The 26,145-nt window shown below is 38.2% G+C and overlaps 1 protein-coding gene across 5 annotated transcripts in view; it reads right to left on the bottom strand.

The window, feature by feature from the left end:
* Positions 1-24,133, bottom strand: part of LOC103146443 (uncharacterized) — a 42,419-nt gene extending 18,286 nt beyond the window's left edge. For 3 of the 5 annotated variants that reach the window (XM_007564374.2, XM_016677574.1, XM_007564373.2), the window contains exons 1-2: positions 23,905-24,132; positions 5,907-5,944 (exon numbers count right to left, since the gene is read on the bottom strand). In XM_007564374.2, the coding sequence (XP_007564436.1) occupies positions 5,907-5,944; positions 23,905-23,932 (66 nt within the window). In that variant the 5' untranslated portion in view covers positions 23,933-24,132. Of the gene's footprint in view, positions 1-5,906; positions 5,945-23,904 lie in introns of all 5 variants that reach the window. The other 2 variants (XM_016677573.1, XM_016677575.1) reach the window with 2 other exon arrangements.
* Positions 24,134-26,145: the final 2,012 nt, after the last annotated feature.

Genomic DNA, 26,145 nt, shown 5'->3' on the forward strand with positions numbered 1-26,145 from the left:
GAGGAAATGAAGTGGTTAATCCTTTTATTTTACTAACGAAGCACACACACAACGACAGTTGGATGGTGGTCTTAAATCATTATTTTTTATGTTTCCAATTTGTATCATGTTGCTATTTTTCACATAATAATGTCTTTGAGGCTGTTTGCACTAAATCTATGCTATCAGTCTGTCTCTAGTGTTTTGTTTGCCCACACTTGATCCTCAGCCTTGTCGGGTCTGAATTATATCTCTGATCGCCCGCGTTTCACTCTGTCAAATCCCCACAACACCTGCTGGCCTTTTTCTCTCTGCTGTTCTATAAATTACACACGGGAGAAATGTTTGTAGAAGTCAACGACTTGAAGGCTGCTTTCAGATCAGTCCTCGAGACAAATGGCACTCGATCAAATGGTTTTATTTTTCTGCTCCTGCAGCCACTAGAACGCCAACAGTGAAGCAACAATTTAAACATGTATAGTGTTTCAGTGGTTCTCTAATTTCAGGAGGTTTAAATGGAAGGAAGGAGACACAATGCCACCATTCAGTCCTTGATCAAAGGTAATTTCAGAAGTTTAAAAATATTTATACAGCCACACAGTGCCTTGGAAACATATTTGTACCTTTTTATTTTCTTTCACATTTTGTCATCTGTATATTTTCACCAATCAAAATGATTGTGAAAATAAAGATAAAATACTTAATGTACCTATTTAAAAAGTGTCATGTATATTAATTTCAATATGATACCTCTAAATAAAATCCAGTGCAAAGTTCTCTGCCCAGATCAAGATTTTACATTTTGATCTTAATGCAAAATGAAGTGTGGAGGAAAATGTAAACTACACACCATGAACACAACATATTAATTGTAAAAATTAGTAGTAGCCCAGTTAAAATCCTAAATCTTGTTGAGAGCCCAACTGAGCTTGAGCCATTCTGCAAAGCAGAATCACAAGACTTTCTGTCTTAATGTACAAAGAGGATGGTGAAAAACTCCAAAAGACTTGCAGCTGTAAAACAAATTATCTTTCTCTTTTGACTTAACAATTATGCTTAGTGCCAGTGATTTTTTAGGTCTACCTAAAAAATCCCCCCAAACTAAAAAAAAGTTTGTGGTTGTAAGGCAACAAAAGTTGTAAAAGTTCACTGAGTCTGAATCCCTTGTAAGGCATCATAAAGCTCTGAATGCATTTTAGAGCTGAATCGCTTACTCTGAAAGCAATTTGTCAGAAAAAGCAACAGTCATTCATGAAAAACACTGATATACATGTTTCTGTTTGCTCCCCTCCCAGTGTCTTACTCTTCCTAGTCCTCCGTCTCTCTCCAGAGTGCACAGCTGAGAAGTGATACATGGCCCAGTAATAGTCTGGGCCCAAGGGAGAGCAGCTCTGTGGCTTTGGTAAGAGGCTATCAACAAAGACACACCTTCTCAACGAGTCATGCACAGCCAGTCACGAGACGCAGTCATGCACTCAGGAGAGCACGCAGGTTTGATTAATACGGGTGTCTGCAGGGTGAGGCAAGAGCTATCAACCCTTACTCTTCTCCTTTTTTCACATTTCCTCACTCAGACACATTCAGTGACTCAGCAGTATTAAGCTAAGTCCTAATGCTGCTCTAAAGCTTTAATTTAATATTTAAGAAAGTGTAAACACTGCAAACATTTAGGCCCTTTAACAACAAATCTTATTAGAAATAAAACACTGACTTAAAATCTTTGATTTGGTCATTTTATCTTTTTGATAGCGAGCTGTTTAGTTGTAACAGTGTTTCATCAGGACAGTTATATTACTGTTGCAGTAAATGTCTGTACTACATTACAATATGAAGCCTGTTTCATTTCAATGAGGCACCAGAGGAAAACAACAAGATTAAATAAGAGAAATGGGTCAAATTTATTAAGATTTTGAAACTATTTCAAGTCACTGAGGACTTCTGCAAAGTTTTAGTTGAAGCATAGAAGTTGCTCAACACAAAAAAGAAATCTGTCATTCAGGACATCAATGCAAATCACAATTAGATCTCTCACAATAAAAAACCGTTGCCAAACGATATATTGTCCATGTACTTATTACGATAAATGATATCGTTGTTTTGAGACCATTTTCAAGTAATATATTAATAATGGCATGACAATGCAAATTTATCCTGTCAAAGACCAATAAATTTTAATTCTGTAAAAACAAAACTTAACAAAATATACAACACAACTTAAAACGATAAATAAATAGAAATAAAACCACACAAAATTGAAACAATGGAATATAATGTCTCAAAAATGCCCTTCAAAAAATATTAATCATCAGAATGGAAGTTATTGACATAATTGATCGTGTGATTAATTGATTTATTGCTTACTGCAAGAGGCCTAATCACAATAAACAAAATCTGAGATTTTTTTCAAATCCCAAATATTTTATTTTAGATGTCAGTTTTAATTTATTTGTTTGTCATGGCTAACTGTAGGAGCTGATTTGGACTGTCTGTGTATCTAATCAAGCAAATGTTTTTCTTTCTTTTCTCAAAGACGATGATGGCAGCCAGCCAGACAAATCAAAGCAGCTCCTTCATAAACAGCACTGACTCAGTGGCTCAGTGATGGGTTAAATAAAATAAGGCTTTGGAAAAAAACATGGATGATGCTCAAGAGTGATGTCCAAAATGAGTATACTTTGGAAATAGGCTTTATAAAGAAAAACATGAAAGTTCACCCTAGGGCTTAAAGAAGTGTCCTTTGTTGCCCAAAGTAAATTAAAGCAAAGACTGATAGCTGTCTTAAATACTCTACCTTTCCCGAATTGCTTCTCTAAGGGCGTTGCTGAAAACTTTCCTCCTTGCTGTTGTGGTAACATGCAGCTCTAGTCTAGACCGACAAACTACCAGCACTCTTTCTTTCATAAAGGTCATAGCATTTTCTGATGATCATGTACAGTAATCACATACTCTGATTAGCAGCCTCTTGCTGCCACTTTCCTCTTAAATCCTGTAGAAGTAGCAACGGTGTCCTTAGTTTTTCACACTCAATTTTCCCATTTAACCTTTATTGTTGCAAAAATAATTAAACTGTGAAATTTGTCATGTGTCTTTGAACATTTGGAGGTAGATTGAAAAGAAGCTAAGGCATGATAATTATTATCTTGCCCTCACTAATAAAACTCTTGGAAATTAGAGAAGGTGATATATTTTTACCATGACAGTATCAATATTCTCAAATAATTGATGGGTTGATCAACATAATACTCAGTTCATTTCAAGAACACTTCATTTATCCCAAAGGGAAGTTTAATGTTGTTGTCACTCATTTCACCAAGGATCTTCAACGAGTCATTGGGATGGTGATTTTTTTTTTTTTTTTAACAGTAGCATGAGCTGGATGACACCATATTTGTTGACAAGCACTGCTACTTTGCTTTTCATGCTTATCTTTAAATTTTTCTCTGACCGTGTGGTTAGACAGCCTGTCATAGAAATGTTGAAGTTGGGGATATAATCTCTGCTCTTTATGATCAATTAAAGAGATGATTTGAACTTCTTCCTTTTCAAATCCAGCATTAGTTGGTACAGGTATTATTTGAGCTATCGAGGTGATTAAAAAAAACAAACACTTAGCTGGAATGGCTACTTTAACAGCTGCCCGAAAGTGAAAAAGATAATAAAAATGCCTCCAACCTCACAGCATCCAAAGCCAGAGGGAAAAATGTCCAATAAAAACAATGTCTCAACCAAAGAAGATGAAAAAAAAATTGAACTAAAGCAAAGATTTCTTCTACATGCTTCCACCATGAGCAGCATAGTCCTAGAAGAAGTCATTGCATCCTAAGAATAATGGCTTTCAGATGCAAAAAAATCATCAAACAATAATTGAGTCATGTGTGAACAGAAACAGCATATCTTTGCACAGCAAAACATTGTATTTCAGTAAAACCTGTATGTTGGAACTGTTACTTTGATCTTTGGTCCATAGTCTTCATAACAAATATTTACTTTCTGCATTTTTCCTTGTTCACACCAAGTGGGACAAGATAAGTTGCCAGTTTCTCACATCGCTCACATGTGCAGATAGACAAGCATTCACACCTCTACCAATTAGGAGACATTAATTAATCCTGGTGGCACACTTTGGGGAGAAAGTCGATAACATGCAAACTCTAGCCAAAAAAAAAAAAAAAAATGCTCTGACTCAGCAGGAGTTGTCAGTAGAAGGTCTCAAGCTAATAAAAAAAATACTTTCTGCAGAAAATCATCAGTAATAAATGTCACCATCTTCAGAATTTCTCATATTTCATCATATTTTGGAGTTTCCTTTCCTAGGAAGTCAACAATATGAAGACTGACATTGAAATAAGGGAAAACTCATGCAACAGACTGAAATGGGGCCACTGTGGTATTACTGCATGTGCCTTTAACCTGTCGTATGCCAGGACATTCCAATATATTTAATGTTTTACTGACTTTCTGAAGTGTGCTGTGCCTTGCAGACATCCCTAGTGACAGCGCCAGATTCACACAGCAGACACACTTCCAGGCCGCTCTGCCTTCAGCCTATTCATCACTAGTAATATGAATAATCATTTGAATTGAGGTCAGGAAACTGGCTCAGCCTGCTGAGAACATTTCACTGATAGGGCAAAAAACATGTTGGCTGCTTTGCTTGTAAGTTAGACTCATGTTTGGGTGCACTGACCTAAAACTGGATGACTATGTATTAGATAATGCAGAATGTCATCATCTCCAACATGTTAACTCTAAGTTCCTGCTGTTGGAGAGGGTTAATAGGTTGTCTGTTCAGAGTTGGAGGAATTATTCCTTCAGAATTGGCCATAGTGTAAAACTGGTCAGGGTTAAAAGAAAAGGGTAACTGACAAAGAGTTAGGAGGCAAAAGCAGCTCAGCAGGGATTTATCCTGTAACTGGTGGGTTGTCGGTTCAAATCCCACTCTGGGTTTTTTTATACTTATTAGCAAAGTGGAACAGAATGTGACAATGAGTCAGTTTCACCATTGATTAGGGAGTTTTATTTTACTTTGACAATAGATTATTTAAAGTGATTTAAAATTCAAAATTTAGCTCATAATCTACTGTAAGGATCATAAGGAGATCAGTCATAGTGATTCTCTGATCAGAGATCATAATCTGTTATATTTTACAATAATCAGAAACAAAACAAATAGAAGGAAGGAGCAATAAGAAAATCATCAGAAAATAATTTACAATTGCATAACTTTTCATGATTATCTATCTCTACAGTCAAAATACTTAACCATGAAGTAACATACACAGATTTGTGATGGGAGAGTATGAAATGGACTGTTATGGTTACAAAACATAAGTAGGTTGGAATGAGATGGTAATGCATGAGTACAGTAATTGGCATAACTCATTTTTTCTGTCTAAACAGATCTCTAGTAACCAAAACAGTGAAGCAGAAGTGGATGATTTTGCTCTCTGAGCTGTATTCATGTAAAATGTCAGATATAAAGGAAGGTTGGGCAGACAATGAATGTGTCAGGTGAGTTTTGTGTTTTTATCACTGGAGGCTTGTGGTAAGCTTTGTCCTCAACCCTGTGGTGCACAATAGATTCAGGGATGACACATACTGACGTAGAAAATAAACATACACTTCACTCTATGAAGGTCTTTCTTTCTTGCTGGTATTGTTGGTGTTTTCAAAGCTTAAATACAGGCAACCTTTTCAAGGCAGGGACCTTAAATTTAACATTATGATACAGTTGTGGGTGGATAAAAATGCTTCTCTTTCACCCCTAGCAGAGAATAAACAACGTTCCCACAGATGAATACACCAACAACCATCTATTTTGTATTTTGTCAAAGCTGCTTTGAAAAAAAAAAAAAAAAAAAAGCATGTTAATGAAGACTTATTTGTGCAGAACGGGGATAATGAAAGTAAAGGTAGAAGCATTTTACCTGATCCCCATCTTTCCGTACCGGCACCGCGTCTGCTGCTGGAGAGACGAAAACAGAAAGAAACAGAGAAAATAAATTTAATGTAAGGATAATTCAGTATCAGGAGCAATACTGGTGTCAGGTCCTGAGTAGAAAACACAGATGCAAGAAAACAGACAAGATAAGCCCAGAATTACTTTGTGTAAGTTGGACACGATGGCGACGGATGAGGGAGGCAAGGCAGAAATAACGACAGCGAGGAAGATAACAGCGTGTTGAACCAATGTACCCTCTGGCATCATCACTAGGGAAAGTGACAACATTGTCCAGTATTTCTCTCTTAGGCACACACACACACACAGACACACACACACACACAAAACCAGGCTAAAATTAGATTAATTATCCATGCTGAGCTTTAGCTCGCAGAGGGCACAACCAGCGCAAATCATGAAGGTTAAAGTTGATCAAGAAATATATGAGGATGATGAGCTATTCCCAAGGATCTCACAAAAAGTAATGAAAAACCACTTTAATAATTTAGGAGTCCTCTTATAAAACCATTAACTGCTGTATTATGGCAGAGCCCAAAGATTGCCATGTATTCAACATGTTACCCACATTACAGCGTGAAGATGAGAATGAGAAGTTAGCCATAAAAACATAAAACTCCCTCATGTACACACAGCAAACCAAATCCATCCATCAACTGTCTGCAACAGCTCGTCCTAGCAGGGTTGCAGGAGGGGCTGTCTCCAGGAGTTATTGGGAGAAAGGCAGGATACACTCAGGAAAGACTGACTATGCATCACCCAGTAAAACACAGACAGACAGGGCAAACAGCTATGTATGCACACATTCATAAATACAGGCGTATTCGAGTGACCAGCTAACGTAAGAGTAAACCTCAAATTCTTGGAGAGAGAACCAACAAAGCCACAACCATGCTGTTGACAGACAGACAGACAGACAGACAGACAGACAGACAGACAGACAGACAGACAGACAGACAGACAGACAGACAGACAGGCATCTTGCATTTACCAAAAATGAGAGAAATTGATTTGTTTCTTTATGTTGTAGGTGGAGGAAAGTACTGTATTTACATAACCTAAATTAAACAATTACTAAAATTTAATTATCTTGATTTTTAACAAACATTTTCAAGATTTTTATGGAAAACTGTAATCCATGTCATATGACAAATAACATTAAACATTATTGAATCTCAAAACAATAAAAAAAAATTATATTTCATCATATAGAAATAGTTTTTTTTTAATCATTTTCTAAGTTCTTATTTGTGTTAAGACTCATCAACCTTCTAGACTGTGATTTATTGTGACATGGTAGCACTTTGGTCCCGGTTTCTAAAACTGAGGACATTTTGTTAGAACACATGCATGTTCAGGTTTTATATGTGACTGACCTATTGAATATATTTTATGTTTGGTGGCTCATCATCTCTGTCTCTGTCAGTATATTACAGCTGAAGTGTTTACGTGAGTGCATCAAATCCTGGATGAACACCAAAACAGGCTGTAATTCATAGGTACAAAGGTGAATTACATGTAAATTCACTCAGAGTTCTGTGGATCATGTGAATCAGTCATCTCAGTATTATGTTTTTCTTGGAAGCGCTGTCTTTTATTGCAGCACTAAAGATGAGTGAAAATGAAATATCTGTCCAGCAGAACACTTAGAGCCAGCTCTAAAATTAGATTAATTATCCATGCCATGCCTTGGCATAGGGGGTCTCAACCTGCATGAGTTGGTGAAGCCCGTGATGGTGAAGGATATTAGACTTAAGTGGCAATGAAAGGAGAGGCTTCCCCCTTGTTAACACAAATTATAACCTGCACCTATAATATCTAGTGGTGGAAAGAGCTGAGAAAGAAATTGCTCCTACAGCGATAACTCGTTCCCTGCTGCAGAACTGAATTTAATTTGCTACAAAATTAAGTTCTGCCTGATAAAAACAGAGGTCAGCTGTGGGGTGCTTCAGTACAAAATTGCTTAAGTTGTTTAATATGAATCTCAGACAGTTGGAGTAACGCTGAGCTCAAAGCTCCTGTCATTAAAACACTTAATTCACACAAATTTAAGAATGACCTTTGAACTTCTTGCCTTTACCCTTTGATGAAACCCTTAGTGAAGTGGATTTAAGAGTCAAAATCAATACTGCAGCTTGGACTCACTTACCAGTCTACCTTGCACAAAGGTCCAATAAGTATAGTATCCCTAACAAATGGCTGAACATCTACATCAATGCAGTCCACATTGATTTGACGCTTTCTGCCAGGTCCCAACCCCGCTGAAGGGGAGTGTATTCAGTTGATGGCGCCTAAAAATACTTCAGGGTTTGTAGCTCCTGCACTGGAGGACAAAACGTTTCAGTCCAAATAGGTATCAGGAGAACGATTCACGGTGAAGACTGTAGGCGGTGGGAGATGGGCAGTCGTGAATTAGTCCTGGACAATATCCGAATCTTAAGATGAGAGACGGAGTCCCCAAAGCACAGGAAGGCCTTCAGTATTCAGTAGCTCACGACAGAGTCATATGAAGACTGTAAAATTCTACCATCTTCTTGTTGATATCTGACATTGCATTGAAAGCAGGATGAAACAATAATTCCTGTCAACTAAGACAGACCTCTGGTTTGGTTCCCAACCAACTTTCTATAAATAGCTTTAAAACCAGATTTGCACACTCCTATTAAGCATCATACCAGTAGAGGGATTGTTTCTTAACATACAATTCTTTGTTTTTTTTAAGCACAATGGCCAGCAATAATCCTAAATGACAAAAATGCTCTACTTCAACCAGGAGAACAAACAGCCTAGCAAAGTAGCAACAATGGCAGCAGAGGCTTCTGACATGTAACCACATTAATCCAGATGTCACTTCGGTCTCTGGGTGGATGAGCAGTGGGATGAAGTTAGCTCTTTTCAGGGCCAACTTCTGGCAGCCGAAACCCTGCCTTGCAAAAACTTTCAATAAATTTGTGAAGCTGAAGCTGCTGTCAAAACTAAAATGGAAAGCAGCAGCTGTTCCGCTCTAATATGCAGTTATCTAAATGGGTGTAGACACACTGAGGACTTTGTAACCTAAAAATGCTTTCTACAAGAGAAAACATCAGGTTTGTTGCTGGCACAGTTTACGATGAAGTTGAAAAGGAAAGTGCAGGACACAAAGTGGTATTATTCAAAGTACAGAAAGTGTTGCAGGGCAAAGGTGTCTAGTTATACAGGAATCCAAACCGCTGTTTAAAACAGAGCAGAACAGATACTGAATTGGAAGCAACGAAAAGGGACAAGCAATAAACACAGACTTTCACAAACTTCAGTTCGTGGGAAGCAACTGAAGAACTTAAAAATACAGCAAAACTGAAGGACATCGTTTCTGTCACAGCAATGAGTTGGGTTGACTTGTTCAACTTTGCAAGCTCCACTCGCAGCATCTTTCCCCGTCTCTGTCTCTCTCTGTGTTAATGAAAGACATGCAGTCTTAGTCATGACTCTGCTCTCTGTGAGCACATTTGATATCTAACCCAGGGGATCCCTGAAGCCATTTACTTCACACAACATACCCTCATGCACTCAGCCACTTTCAAACAGACACAAACACACACATACTGTAACTCCACCACGCATGCACCTCTGGACCTCTTGAGATGATGGAGCTTCCTCCCAAAGCCACAGGAGAGATGAGAGGGAAAGAGCAGGTGGGGTGGATAAAATGGAAAAGTCTTCAAACAACAAACAGAGAACAGGGAATAGTGTGGAAGCAACCTGGGGTAGAAATGCTGACCCAGACTCATAGTGGGGCGAAAGGCATAGGTCCGACAGGGCAAGCAGAACGCGCTGAAGCAGATAAATTACAGGCAAAACAAGTGCAGAGAGTGAATATTATTTATTCACAAATAAATAATAATAAAACAAAAAAAATACAAATGATATTCTCTAAAACAAATGAGCTTTTCTGTTTTGCTTTCAAATTGTGTCGGTTTCATATTTAGATCTACTTACACTGGGTGTTAAAAAATTGCTCAATGTTAATTTGTAAAGCTGCTCCTTCTTCAGTCTTTTCTATCTCTTTTTTAGGTCTGATCTCACTTCTGCTGTGTTTCATTTTCTCAGTGCATGCAGACTTCTTGCATTCCTTTGTTCAATTTCAGATCTCTGCTGTTGCTTTTCTCTCTTCAGATATTTTTTACCCTTCATTTCATGCTTAAACTCGTCTGCCACTTCCCCTGTCAGATGTGTCTTTCCAGACTAAATAGTTTTGCAGTGTCCTGTGTTTTTAAGTAAAGTTTCTTTCCTCTGTCTTTACAGAAGTTGCAAGTTGGGTCAAGAACTGACATTCTTGCACAAAAAAGGATTTTTGCTCAACATTATGAAAGACACAAGGAAGGAATAATGCAACAATGGAAGTGAGAAAGTAAGGAGAAAGGTAAGAAAAATGACATCTTCTGAACATTGGGGCAGGGAATAGACTTTTATTAATATATAAAATCATATTCTAACTCCAGGGATCCATACAGTTAAAATGTAGATGTTGTAGTTTTTAGTGTTAGAATAATTTCTGCGTTACTGGTGCTAATTCTTTTTTATAGGCTGAACATAAACCTGGTAATTAATCACAGTCTGATTGTGATTACAATTGGTTTTTTTCTGGGACTGCAGAGTAATTTTTGCTTGTTATTCTGTAAACATGCAGCTTGGAGCTTCTGAGGTTTGGTACAGTATGTGTGAGGCTTTTAACCTTTGAGGGAAAGGTCAGCAGTGTTTGTGCACAAATCCAGACACTCTGCAGTGGAGTTGCACCAAAACAAAAGCCCAGCTGATATGAAAAAGAATGCCTTCTGTATGACCTCAGATCTAATTTATGGACATGTTTGAAAACATGTTTCCACTGATAAATCCTCCAGACAATTGTTTTCTTGTCATATCAAGAAGGTCATGGTTTTTGTTATGGTGATTGTTCTTTTATTGTTAATTACTAATCAGCTGCGGTAAACTGGTGGTCCCCCACCCTGGTCCTCAAGAACTCCCTTGCCTACATGTCTTAGGGCGCATTCACACCAGCCCTCTTTAGTCCACTTTAACTCACAAACTCCATTTCATTTGTCAAGAGTATCCGGTTCATTTGGGGAGGAGTGAATGTGTAATCCAACTCTGATGTGGGCCAAAAAACTGAAATCTAGTCTGGTTAAAAACCTATAGGTCTCTCTTCTTTAAAGTGAACTCTGGTGCGGTTGGTATGCATATGCAAGTGGACTGAAGACCGCCCCAAAAACAAGAAGTGAACTGTGGTGCAGGGCATTCTGGGTAAATACAACCAAGCCAAACATGCGAGTATAGTGCAAGTGGGAGATAAAAATTGTAGTCTTTTTTTGTTTGTTTGTTTGTTTTTCTTTGTTTTTACCTCAATCACCCTACAGGACAGATACATCTAAATTAAATCTCTCTCTTTTTTTTTTTTTTTTACATTTTATCTAACACTTAATTTCCAAACATAAAATATTGAAAATCTTTACTATTGTCTTTATTCTTCTCCTGCTAAAAACAACATTTTTGTTCAAACAGACCTCATGTATGAATAGTTTCTGCAGACCCATTTTAATGTCATCTCAGTGTAGCAAGTCTTAACAATGTATTAGTGCCACAGAAGGCAAAGAAAAAATAACCACCAACAATTAAGAATTAGGCTCATTTTCTTTTTGGGGGGATATATTTTTAGCTGGACGTTACCATGTGTCTAATAAGAGGTAATATTAAAACGATCAGATATTTAAATGTTTAAAGTTTAAGGAAAAAAAATGTCATAATTCATGCAGTCAATACATATTTAACAGGTTTAGGAGACACAATGTTTTCTTCATTACTGTCATAGTAAATTGTATTTCTGTTCAAATGATTTGATATATCTGTGATAATTATTACTGTTTGTTTGTTTGTTTGTTTGTTTGTTTGTTTGTTTGTTTGTTTGTTTGTTTCAAATGTACGAGTTTACTTTGGTACAGTCACACAATGTTCAATATACCAAGGTAAGAAATGTCAAATTATCACTGTTCAGCCATGAGTCAAAAAATAAAATCAAAACCAGCACAGCTGCCAAGTGAACCCAGTGCACAGTAGAGGATGGAGTGATAAAATAATGACAATGTTATGTTAAAACTTATAACCTTTAATGTGCACCTCAGTTTAGTCACTCTCTGAGGAGCCATACAGCTAAATGTCTAGACCACAGGAACAGTGGGAGAGGGAAGGAAAAGCAAGATGAAACAGAATTTAGGTGGTGAATTAATGAATGAGAGAATATAGGACATTTGGGAGGGAAAGGAATTAATAGCTTAGGAAAAATTATCGAAAGAATGTTGACTGATGAGTTTTTCATGGAGGTAATGTAGAGCGTGCAGAGAAAGCAGTGTGTGGCCCTTGATGCATGCACCTGTACATGTAGCCTGATGTATGCACACAGAGAACAGCTGAGTGCATGTCTGAGGAAGGGTGGAATTGTGGGATGCAGCAACAATAGGTCCTGACAGCTCGCTGTGGCACACCCTCGCCTGTCGGCTGCCATCCCTGTGGGAGCTCGGTGTGTGTTTCTGTCTGCGCACATGTGCTCCTGTGTGTGTGAAGCGACACACACAGCTTGTGACAATGATCCAAAGCGAAGTGAAGTCTGACTCACCTCCGCTTCAGTGGCGGACGCTCTGAGCCGACACCAAACATTGGGGGAGTCCTGCTCACTACGCCTCAATGGGGCAATACCTTCATCCAGCCATTCCTTTCCTGTTCAGTGCATCTCTCTGTGTCTGTGGGTTGTATTCTAAATTCACCAAGACAACCTTACCTTACCTTCTTCATTTTTTAAAAAAAGCCTCACCAAGTAAAATTTTACAACAACAAAAAAAAAAAAAACTTTACAAATTCGATTTTGTCTTGTTTCTAACCAGCATGTCAGAGTTGTTGAAAGTAAATGGTGAACAGATTTTAGACAAAGATGTTTGTGATACCTGAATCTGACACAAGAGGTAATTTAAGTAGAATCAGATGAATCAAGCCAAATTGTCTGTTTTTGTTTTAGCTAAATTTGAACAGCAGTTAGCCACACTAAAAAGGTAGATGTATATTTTTACAATAGGGACAATTACTGAAAATGAATGCCCCTGATCTATGAATGTATTTTAAGGTATTTAAACATGTTTAATAGGACTGACAATAAAGTGGAGTTTTCTGTAATTATTCAGAGAATTTTAATTAAAGCCAGTAACAATGATTTCCACTAAGCAGTTGCCACAGGATTAATGACATTATAGATGTCATTTCTGATGACACTGACTGAGAAAAATATCATTTTTCACCGACCTGCATGAATCACCCCTACACACTGTGAAATTAGAGCTTGTTCAAGACTTCATCCTTCCATCACTTTCAGACAATGCAGATTATTCAGTTTGTGTAGTAAGTGTATGATGACTAAAGAAGTGAACTGTGTTTAATGTTGGAGCCATCAGAGCCGCAGTCTAAAATACTGAGATGTTCACATCCACCAATTAGAAACACAGCTAAACTTTTTGCTGACTAGAGATCAAAGGATGTTCCTGGGATTTTGTATTTGTTTCCTCCAGTCTAACCTCCTCTATAAACTACAGTATCCTGCCATTAATCCAAAAACAATGGACATTTTCAGCCTTTGTATAATATGCTGTCTTTGAACTCTTTCCAAGTAGGTTTTCAGGTTTAATACCTGATAATGTCGGCATTAGCCAACAATTTAGGATGACACAGCTGCGTGTATTTACATGAGCCATATGGTTAAGATGTGAAAATAAACTGTCTTCACTGCTTGTGTTAAGCAGGGCACATTAAACACCAGATGATACATTTAAGTGGTGTGTCACACTGGCTCTGTTAGGAGCCCTTTATCTTTCAGCCAGAAAGATAATATTAAACATTCACAAAAACAACAACAGTAGAGCAAGTGAAATGAAGTCACAGGTTCCACACAAAAACAAATTTCCAGGATTAGACAAAATGTTCGTAAAGATCAACTACAATATATATAAATGATATAATTGCGTTTCAATCTTGAGAGAAGATATTCTGCTTTGAGTAAATAAGGTAAAGGAACTCTCTAGCAATGCCATTTTACACATCTTTTCGTTATCATATGTAGTATAATCTACAACTCAGCCAGGCTGCTTGTGGTCATCATGGAGAAAACAATAAATACTCAAAGGCAGAGAATAAAATGGTCATTAAATAATTTAGCTGAAACATGTGCGGGTTTCAGACAGCATCTTTAATAAATACCATTAACTAACCTTGTGCTTCACTATGCAGATGCTTTGTCTGCACTGATGAAAATGTACTTGCCTCCTCATGCCTGAGGCTTGAAGTGGCTCCAACAGCAGGACAATCTGATCCCTTTTCAGATTACTTCTATTAAAAATTATTTTGTTAATTTGAGACACTGATGGACTATTTCCAGAGAAGAGGTATGATGCAGCAGTGTACTTCACAAAAAAATACAGTACACGACACAAAATGGTGTGATTTGTTTGACAAAATGTGCTTTTCCTTAAGTTTAAGCCAATATAAAAACATTTTAAACACCCCATCACACACAGCAGAGTAAAACAGTGTGACATGAGTTCAGGAAAATGTCTCTAGCATAAATTTAGCTAGTGAACAAAAGGGCTGACATTGGAGGATTTCAGCTGCCAACCTGGTTAATTAAAAAGCTGTGTCTAGATTTTTTATTATTAATCATTGTTTTCAAAGCCTTTCAATTAAGAAATGTTGTTGATCACTGAGCATTCTTCTTTGCATCACTCACCAAAGGCACCAAAGTCAATATTTAAGTTTGGCTTGGGGACATAAAGACTTCCCTGGGAGAGCTGATGCCACACCTGACTGGGCAAACCTAAAACAGATGTTAAACAGCTTCTGCTCTTTAATAGCAGCTGAGATCAGTGCAATTTCATGCAGATATGCAGATTATCACCTCTTTTGCCTTCATGTTCATGCTCTGTTTGGTTCATTATGATTTTGTTGTGCAAAACGTGATGAGGATACCTCCTGAATATGTTAGATTTTATGCTCCCTCAAAAAATGAAGTGAAAATGTTACCTTGAAGCAACGGGTGCATGTCAAGTCCTGTGATGTTCAAATCAGCCAGTGAACTGTCAGTTCTTGTAGTCACCATTGTTGATGGAGGGGGAATGGGCAGATGTAAAAAAGTGAGTGACTTATGGCATTTCATCTTGGTTACATTGTTCACAAATAGAAATAGTTGTGGGTTAAAGTGACCAGATGTCAGAAATGAAAACAACAAACTGTCTATTATATTCTTTAAAACATCTTAAATTTTAGGATTAAATAAAATGTGAATATGTCAAAGGTCACAGTTCTTGCAGGTCTGTTATTGTGGCTAATGTCTAAATATATGTTGGCTTATAACACAGTTTTTTTTAAGCATGACTTATGACAATGATGAGGTTGATTTTTATTGGCATGAATGTCTACTACACAAAATTAATGCATAAGAAAGACCAGTAGAAGAAAGGATTTGATGTCCTTTTTTTAAACAGGTTTTCTCATTTTCTGCTTCCATGCAGGCTGCACAGTGGCACAGTTTGAAGGTCATGCATTCAAGTCAGTAGTGTTTCTACATGGAGTTTGCACATGCAGGTTCTTTTTTGACACTGCGGCTTCCTCCCACAGTCCAGACTATTAGGTTAATTGCTCTCTCTAAATTGTCCTTAGATGTGTGTGTGTGTGTGTGTGGTTGCATTGTTGTGTGTCTCTGTGATGGATTGGCGCCCTGTCCAGGGTCTACCCTGCTTCCCTCGCTATGACTAAAATTAGACAATGGATGTGCATGTGGTGCTGTTTATCATGCATCAAGTGTTGTCCAGGATGATATTCAGAATTAGCAATAAGATGGAAAATCCAATAAGTGAATGGACAAATGAAGGTATTAAGCTAACAGCCATAGAGAGTAGAATGATCTTAGCTATTGGTGTCAACTCTGAGCAGCAGCTACTGAAACACAGGTTGAGTAAGAATCAAAACTTTGACACAAAGAAAAATATATTTAGTAGGACTAAAACTGAACAAAGTGCTTGTAACTCTTGAAACCATTGGGAGGCCATTCTTTAGAGTATTACTCTCCCTAAACAAACTGCATGTTCTTTTATTCACTTTTTGAATAAACTGAGGGTGCATTTGTTTTTTGAAAATTGAACCATTAATAAATGACAACAGGAAAAAAACAATAAATTTGAATTTCCAAAGCAGGATGTCACCAAAAAGATGTATATTTTAAACACCTATAAAAGAAAAAGGCCTCATAATCAATTTGTTTTATGGTTTCAGTTGTCTGTGTTTTTTAATTCAATTTTACTTATTGCTTTTGGTTGTTGTGTTTTATTTTGGATATTTAAAACATTTTAAAGTTCCAGTGTTAACAGTTCTTTACAAAATTAAAGTTCATTCGTCTTTGAGAGGATGAACTTACATTATTATCAATTATCAATATATTACTTAAAAATTCTCAAAACAACAATATTTTTATTTATCACAATAATTTCTGGGACAATTTATCATCAAGCAAAATGTGTTACTGTTACATAAAACAAACAACCATCCACACATTCATACATACGGACAATTTAGAGTACGCAGTAAAGTTAGACAAGGCTGAGGTTGATGTGACTGTGGGAGGAAAGTACCTGATGAGAACCCATACATGCAGAAAGTCTCCAGGCTGGGATTTGAACCCAAGACCTATTTGCTGCAAGGCAACAGTGCAATTGCTGCACCATTCATCTGTAAAATTACCAGAAGAAAAATGATCCGCTCAGAGGAGACAGATGTTGGCAGTGACCCAAAGCAAGGCTTCATTAAGGTGCCACGGGCCCTGAGGCAAACAATGTTGCCCCTTCAAATTGTGTCTCATCCAACCTATGCAAAGGCTGCACAAAGGCCAGCTTCACACTGGCAGAATGTCATGTGTTGTGCTTCAGAGCATGCTACATGTGGTCCTTCCACAGCTGTGTTTGCTTATTAAATCAATGGAAACCTCGCAGAATTCGTCATTGTCAGTTCAAAACGACGCTGAACCGAGTTAATGAGTGATAAACTCACCAGACTGTATAACAATGCTAGACAGCCCTCACTATCAAAGTATGTTGAGAGAAAATAGATAAGCTTTGTTTTGATGGCTGCCTTCATGAGAGGAGACTGAGTGCTGAGACAAACTCCAGCCTCTCTGTAACCTTGGAGAGGGGAAGTGGGTGGAAAGAGTAAATTAAAGAATGCCCAAGGACAGTTTGGCTACTGAAGCTTGAACAGAGTCCTGCTTTCCATGTGTAACATATCTATTTTTCTCTATTTAGAAATGCTACATATTTCTGTTGCAAGTTAAAATGACTTTGTTGAGCAAGTCTAAAAAAATTTGTGATCATTATCTGACTTCTCATGTTAAATCGTAGGATTTAAATCCAAGATCTAACCTTCCATTGGCTCTTACAACATCCAGAATTTCTCATTTTAGTCTCGTTTCAAACTGCTTTACCTCTTAAAATTAATTAGGCGGCTTCAGGTTTCCCCGCTGAGAACCTGGAGCCCCAGCAGGAAAAGTTCACAGGAGAAAATAGGAGAGGAGAGACTCAGGAAAAAAAGGAGAGCCCGAAGGAGGCGTCACCTTCGTTTTCCATTACTGACCTGAATCAATACGGCTAAAAATAAAACCAGCAGGACCCTGATCCTGTTGCATTCGCAGATGACCGCACAGTCCGAGTGTCACATCAGATGCGACTTGAATTATCCGACCTGTGTTTATTTATGTGGAACTCAAGCTGCTGCCTGCCAAACAGTGAGTGCTTATGTTTGGGGGTTTTTTCCCACTCGGTCAAAGTGTCTCCATCACTTTCTTTATGCTGCTAAACCTATGTATGCTTCATGTATAGATGTTTTCATAGAGCACCTTGCAAAAGTATTCATATTTAACTGTTACTTTTTCCCATGTTACAATCACAAACCTCTGTGAATTTATTTACATTTTTACATGATAGATGGTGGAAGGACAATGACACATCTTCCAGAGTATTTGGGATTTGTTGCAGGTATTTGATAAAGTCATCAAAATGTGTTACTTTCTTGAGGTATAAGGACAAAAAAAAAAAAAATGTTTTGAGATTTTTGGGAACCTGAAATGAGGTAGGTAGGTAGGTAGGTAGGTAGGTAGGTAGGTAGGTAGGTAGGTAGGTAGGTAGGTAGGTAGGTAGGTANTAGGTAGGTAGGTAGGTAGGTAGGTAGGTAGGTAGGTAGGTAGGTAGGTAGGTAGGTAGGTAGGTAGGTAGGTAGGTAGGTAGGTAGGTAGGTAGAGGCTTATTTTTGCACTTCAAATATGGGGAATTTTGGTCTAATATCTGCTGGGATACTGTTATAGTTCAGTCTTTCAGCATATCAGACAGAGGTTTCATCCCCCTCTTTTGTGTGATGCTTTCTATTAGTGCCTGTTTCTGCAGAAGCGTTGCCTTTCAGACCCCAACTTGAAGGTGCTGAGACAGAGATGTGACTCTCTGCCTGACAGCCTTTCTGAGTGAAAGTCTTGCTGTCTGAGTGATGACTGCTAGACACCAGCCTTACTTGTAACTGGAAGATAATCGAGTGTAATAAGAGGCAGTGATAGTTCAGTTAAATGGCAGACTGCGGGAAACACAGCTGAGGGAAACAATAAAGTCCAGAAATACCAAACCAACAATGATACTGCAGCATTGCCGAGATAATGGAAAGACCTAAAACAGGAAAGACTATGATAGAGCACAATTGGCTTTGCTTTTCTAATCGCTTGTGTTGTTCTCTGCAGAGCACCAGGAGGAAGAGACGCGTGACAAAGCGAGGCTGGGAAGTGAAAGTGACACAAATAATGCCGGGTCAACTGTTGACCAGTATTTACTGTAACGTTTCTCCCTCCGTCTCTCAGTGACCTCCCTCTTTTACCCCTGATCTATTTTTAGCGGCAGACGCTCGCTCTCAGGGATAATATTAGAATAGATGTGGCTCAGAAGAAACACAGCAGGAGCTATTCTGCAGGCAGTAAGCTGGAGGAAAGGGGTGGTGTCTAGTCACTTGGACTGTTTTAACGAGCTTTGTCATGCTGGTTACCTCTGAGGCTTGCAACATTTCTTCTTCTATTCAATAGTACTTTTATGCTATCTGTGGTGTTTGCCATATTGTGGTGTTTGGACATAAGAAGGTAAATGAAGACTGAACACCTGTCTTCAGTTTTGTTGAGGGTGACGGTGCTCAATAAGAAATTCTGAGTCTCCATTCTTCAAAATGGCTGCTGCTGTACTGAGTATCAAAACAAGAGCTTCTCATTATAGTTTTCATAATCATGTCTCAATATGTTATGCATTACAATTTTATTCTGAATACCTCAAATGAACAAAAGAAGATTCAGAACATTCTCTGACATGAATTTGTTCACCAATCAGACATTAATCTTTGGTGATATCTCAACATCAGATATTTGCAACAACAAAAAAAAGCAGATGAAGAAAAAGCTTTAATCACACTAAACTGATATGTTTTTAAGTTGCTGGCACAAGGTAGAAAAACTTTTCTTGCTAAGCAACAAACAAAAATGATTAAATCAAAGTTCATTTTTCAGCCACGTTGAGGTCTCATCATGCTGTTGGCAATCTACAAGTCCAGGTTAATTAATATAGTTGCAATCAGACTTTCTGTTTGTAACCACTGAAGATGTTTGAGCTTGATACTGTGTGCATCCTTGCATGAATTCACATTCTTATGAAGAAGTAGTGTCTGGCTAAACATGGAGGAAACAGAAGATGGGCAACATTACCACAAAAACTATAAATACCTCAGAATACCTGTAGATTTTTTTTCCCAGTAGAACCTTCCTGCATAGGAATATATAATTCAAAAAGGAAGAGTATGATGCCTTATGCATCATACTCTTCCTTTTTGAAGAGTATGATGCATACTCTTCAAAATGTGCATGTGAAGACAGGACACTACAGCTGCATGCTCCACATAATGGAAACTGACAATACACACATTTGTGTGTACACAACAGTGTGTTCAATTAGAATTTTGAAGTCATTTAAAGTTCCATTTTTAAAAATCAACTGGAATGCCATGTAAAAACAGAAACCTGATTTTTTTTTTTTTTTTTTAAATGTGGTTTCTGACCTTAACCTGAATCCAATATAGATAATATGCACATAAAAAACAGGGTCAAATGCAGACATTCACTATTCATTTAAAAATTTGTGATCTGTGTAAAAACCAACACCAATGTTTACCAGCTGCATATTTTTAACAAACCAGTTCACACTTTGACAATCTTGAAAACTCTAGATCAGAGCAGTAAAAAGGTGCATCTTTTGGCAGACAACTATCTGGAAATGAAACGATCAAAATAAGAAAAGTACAAAATAGCAAAACATCAAAATGACCTCCAGCAGATTCCTGTTACATTTTCCTTTTAGATAACTTCTTATGCTATGTTCAAGCAGAATCAAATGCTTTACCTAATAACTTATGTAATTAATTTATTACTTACATATTTGGTGATGAGTTAAAACATTTCTTTTAATGTACAGTAAAAAATAGGTTTTGCACCTTCAGTGCAGCAAAGTAACAAATCCTTGCGTTTTCCACACAGGAACAAAAATGTGGATAAAAATCTAAGTACTTTCAGTTAGATCTCTGGGCAGGTATATGATGTAAAAAACGTAATCTATGAAGTCACCCTGTAATAGCGCGTTCTATTTGCTCATTCAGTTTAATTTTTAAACATGAAAAAAAGAAGATGCTGAGCACATTGTTCATATAGTATGATTTTATCTACTCATAACACTGCAAATAGGGAGAAGAGAGCAGGGGAGAGATAGGGAGAGAGCCAGAGGAGACGAGAAAACCCACTTATGAAACTAAGAAAGGGAAGAAAAAAAACCCACCAGCATGTATTTGACTCTTCACACCTCAACCCTCTATCCCCAAAAAGCCCTCTGTGTCATTCCACAGCAGTCACCACTAATACACCTCCCCCATCCTCAACATCCTCCATCCAGCCAGCTCAATGACAACCAAAGGTCACATTGTCCTTCCTTTTATTTATTGAAATCCTCCAGCTGCCTCCATTTGTTATCATAAAGGACCTGATGAGGCTTTGATGGTGCATTAACAGACAGGCTTTGGGTGGGGGTTGATGGTCCACTGCTACAATGTGTGTGTCTTAATATATGAGCATGTGAAGACAGGACACTACAGCTGCATGCTCCACATAATGGAAACTGACAATACACACATTTGAAGGGGCGACCACACTTTACTTTGACAGCAGTTTGAAGTCAGTCTGTTGGATCTTAGTGTTTGTTGTGAAAAGATCTCTAAACTATAAGTTTATATTTTGTGAGGACAAATTTTACAATTGAAACATGCAAACACTTTCATTTTTCTGCAGTTCTTAAGATTTTTTTTTTTTTTTGATGTTCAGGCTTTGTCCTTGCAAAGACAAATACTTAACTAAGGCTTTTATATTATCTAAAAAGCTTTTTAGATGTTTTCACTAGCATTTTTGAAAACTGATCTTTTAAAATGAGCTCTAAGTCTTTGAGGTCAGAAAACCTCCTTCCCATAACTTTATCTTTAGCTCTCTCCACAGATTTTAGGCCCTAAACTGTCAGTAGTTTGTGTTTCAATGCATACTATATTTCATTTGGCAATATACAAAGTCAGTGGCACAAACGTTTATATGAACAGGATCACAAGAACTGACTGATATATTCTTCATTCAAAACAGCACCTTAGACTTCAAATGGATATGATTCTAAAAAAATAAAGACATGTTTTTCAATAGGTATACTCAATCAGTGTTTTAAAGCTTTTCATTTCCTTGAGATTGCAGATGCTGCTCAATAGTGAAGCTATTATACAGTTTGGCAATGACAGTATGCCTTTCAGCCAGATTTATTCATAATGACACACATTATTACAACATTCAAAATGTTATGTTGGGAGGCCTAAAAACTGTTTATGCCGAAGTAGATGTGTGGCGGAGAACCTTGAAAGCACACTGTTGTCCCAAGGTTTTCTGATCTGGCTTTAAAAAAAAGTCAGATGGTGGAAAACAGCACATAACTGAGAGACAATTAATCATTTATTTTCTTTTTCCAGCATTAACATTTGGCACAAATGTGCCTTCCGAACAGCTATGCCTCATATAAAAGCACATGGGTTAAAGCCTAGCAGGAGAAATTCTCTCAAAACTATGATCTTGATGAGTGTGCAAGACTCCAACAGCTTAGCAGAGCAAATATAAAAGTAGGGAAAGTCTGCAGGATACAGTCTACAAAACCTGAAGATTTTATATCTGCAAAATGTCCAGAGTCTTGCATGGTGAAGACTGTCCCCTCCCAAAGCTTGCATGAAGTTTCTGATCATTTACCAGGTTAACAATGAGCATTTAAGTGCAAGAAAAGGTAACATGGGCTACTTTATTTAATAGCAAACATCAACTTCTTTGGCTGAGAGAGAGAGAGAGAGAGAGAGAGAGAGAGAGAGAGAGAGAGAGAGAGCTTCCTTCACAATCAAGCTTTAATACATCCTGGCCAAATGTTAGCAATTGGATAATATGAGATCCAATCGTTAAAAACTTAAACAGCCTCCAGTAACCAATCCATTTTGAACAGCTGAGTGACCAGACCTTCTGTACAAAGCTAAGTGTAGAACAAGGGACTGGTTCCTAAAGAGGAATATGACTGAAAGCATTCAAATGCAAAAGAACTCTGATAAGGTACCTCATGTGATGTCAGAAGAGCGATGTGCACATGAAGCTTCTTTAGAAGGGTATCAAATAATCATTTACAAGAAAATGGAACCACTGACCGGAAAACACTGCTGTAGGTAGCAATCTATATGTAAAGTGAGTTGAATTGATTTTATAGAAAGTTTCAGGTGCAACTAATCTGTGCTAAATCCAAGCCTCATCAGCTGCGTGCAGCTGAAACCAGCAGCGACTCAAGAACTCAACCTAAAGACACACAACCAAGATAAAAAGAGAGCTACAGTTTGCCATGTTTCCCAGCGAAGATGAACCGACGGATGCCGGTTAAATAAAGTTAATGAATAAAGCTAGGGTCTTCAATCAGTAGCAGAGAATAGTGTGTGAGCAGTTTCCACCTTTGACTTTGCAGAATTGACCTGCGCAGAGCGTTTAAGGCTCACACCTGAGTTTACCCAGCCAGGTTCTGAGTCATCCTGTTAGAGTCAATCACCAAGCCTCCCTCTTATAACCCGGAGTGTCAGTGAATGCGTGTGTGTGTGTGTGTGTGTGGGGGGGGTGCACCCTGTATCTTCGATATATTACGTCGCTGCATGACGCACAGTAGAGAGACAGGAGGGTAGGATGGAGGGAGGAAGGACTGGAAGGAGAGAAGGGGTGAGAGCGAGTGGAAGATGGAAGGAGGAGACAGGAAGGGGAGGAAGGAGGGGGAATTTTCTCAGACACCCAGCATGGAATGACCTTAGCGGCGTGTCAAGGCGGAGGTCTCTCTCCATCCCTCCCTCTTTCTCCTTGTCTGTCACAGAGAAGCGCGCGCCTTGGCCGCATGTCCGGTGTCATCCATGTGGAGAGGAAAAACGTCAAGCGGTATCTTATTCTGCTCACATCCCTGCCGCCTGTCTGTCCAGCCTCTCCCCTCCTCACAAACACCCCAAAACACACGCACGCACACTGAGGTGCTACAGTAATTCCTACAGTAAACTATACATTCACTGCACCCCAAAAAAGACAGAAAAAAACCCTCTTCTGTAGCCACAACTCGCTGCAAACCAACTCTAGGGATATAATAAACGTGTATTTCACTTCTTTAAAAATGAATTCCTCCGCCTTTTCATTCTCTCAGCGCACCCATCCATCCATCCATCCATCCATCCACATGGTAGAATAGAAAGCGGCGTGTCCTTACTGATCGTCCGGGATCCAATGCAGCCCATGTTGTCTTACAAAGGCTCGTACAGCTCAGGGAGAATAAAATCCATCCGTCCAGCGGGCATTTCTCCGCTGATCTCTCCGTGCGCTTTCCCCTCTGCTCCGCGTCTCTCCACTCTTGTCTCCCTCTCTGTCCCTCTCTCCTCCGTATGTGAGAAGCAGGGAGAGTGTATGCGTGTCATCCGCGTCGCTCCCTCTCTTCCTCCCCGTGTACCGTCGTCACACAGACACACACACACGCACACCCCGGTCTCTTGTCTCCTGCCGTGGCACGTTTGCACAAACACACTTTATGTGCATGAACACATTGTCAAAAATTCAAGTAACTTCAGCAAAAAAAAAAAAAAGAAAACATGGGTGCCCACGCTGAAAGTGAATTATTCCTTAATTGTTCTAAAATCCAGATGCTTACATGTTTCAGATCAAACTATCAAATTAGTTTGATCAACTTTAACAACTTTCTCTCTAATGAGAAGAGAGATGCATAATAGGGCAAAAGCTGTCAAACACATTCAGGCCCCATGTGAAAATATTTGCCCCCCAAACCTAATAACTGGTTTCATCACCGACTCTCATCAGGCGAAATGACAAGGAGTCTTTTAAATCGATGTGAAGGAGTTTTCAAGCATGAACTACCTGTTTATGAGCAAACCACAGCATCTAAATTTAGACCTTTTTTTTGACAGGACCTTAAAATCTTAATTTTGTTTCTTGAGTTATGAGGAGGAGGAATTATTGATGTGCTTTGGCTCATTATCTTACTCCATAACATAATGTGTATTTTCACACATAATCCTTCAAATTTTTCTGGTGGAAAACAAAAATAATGTCTTTCTTCTAGTCCAGTTAACTCGTATACTTAGAAAAAAAAAACTAACTCTAATTTGTTCATCTCAAATGATGACACTGTAATTAAGCTTGGTCTGCAGCAGGAATCTTAAGTTGTGTCTTAAACCTCATCTGAGATGAAAGTTTCAGAGTTTTGTTTTAATGCATTCCCTCCTACAAATAATTTACTCATTATTCCAGCTCATGTTAGGATTCAGTTGAACCACAGCTTTCACAGAAGACATAACTGAGTTCAAAGGTTAAAGAATGCAAATTGTTTTTTTTTCAGTGTGATTAAAAACAATTGAAGCAGGGATAGTAGAAGAAATATGGTTTGTGTTCAGTTGAGATATTTTATTCTGTTGTGTTGACCTGGGCCTCTGCTTCCATGATACGTCAAAAACGCTGACTGTCAAAGAGGTCTATGAGCTAGCCTCATCCTGTGCTACTGTCCAGCAGCCTTGACTATTTGTTGTCAAGGCAACCTGCATGGATGCCGGGTTGAATAGGCCTTCTGTCTGTGCCCAGGATAGAAAACAAAGGATACATGAACTGGTTTGTTTGTGTCTTTTAAAGACAGCACCAGCACGATTGAAGCTACCAGCCACAGATTTCTGTAAAATAACTCAAATCTACTTTAAAATATAGTTTGACATCTTTTCAACAACAGGCCACGGATAACAATTTTATATTGTTGTGGTGTTTTGTTGTCTGTCATTGTTAATAAATACAAAAATCGAAACTCCCAAAAAAGAAGTTTACATGCACAGATCACAGAAAGCATCAAGCATCAGACATGTTTTGAGAAAGTTCGATTTACCCCTTTATTTGCATGTTTTTGTCAAAAAGTGACAGGAATAGGAGAAAAAAGGTGTTTACTTGTAATATATGCAGCTGTAGTAAAACATTTTACCCATATGTGAGGACACTGCATGCATTTCAGACCAAAACAACAACAAGTTAGGGAAAAGTTAGTGAAGACATACAGAGCAACCAGAATGGCTAGATATATTTTTAAAAAATTGTTTGGAGCCAAGACAGATTGTTTGCCACTTAAAGCAAACAATCTATCTTTGCTTTAAGTGGTAAGGTTGAACTTCTTGCAACCCAAATGATGCAGAATCTGTTTAAACCTGTTAAAATGTTCTAATCTGAAAAAGTTTGCTAATGCCAGAGGACATGTGTAATTCTGATGTCTATTAAACCTTTGTCAACCTAAATAAACCGGATTTAGTAGTTTTCTTTAGTGTGCCTGTGGCAGTGGATCAAATCACCACTCCTATGCGTTTTAAGCCCAATATCAACTGAATAAACCCAATGAACTTTGAGCAAGAAGTGTGCAGGCACTTATAACTGATCACAGGGAGCTTTAAAGATGGATTTTCTTCAA

The sequence above is a fragment of the Poecilia formosa genome, unplaced genomic scaffold (assembly GCF_000485575.1).
Source record: "Poecilia formosa unplaced genomic scaffold, Poecilia_formosa-5.1.2 Scaffold158, whole genome shotgun sequence".
Lineage (NCBI taxonomy): Eukaryota > Metazoa > Chordata > Actinopteri > Cyprinodontiformes > Poeciliidae > Poecilia > Poecilia formosa.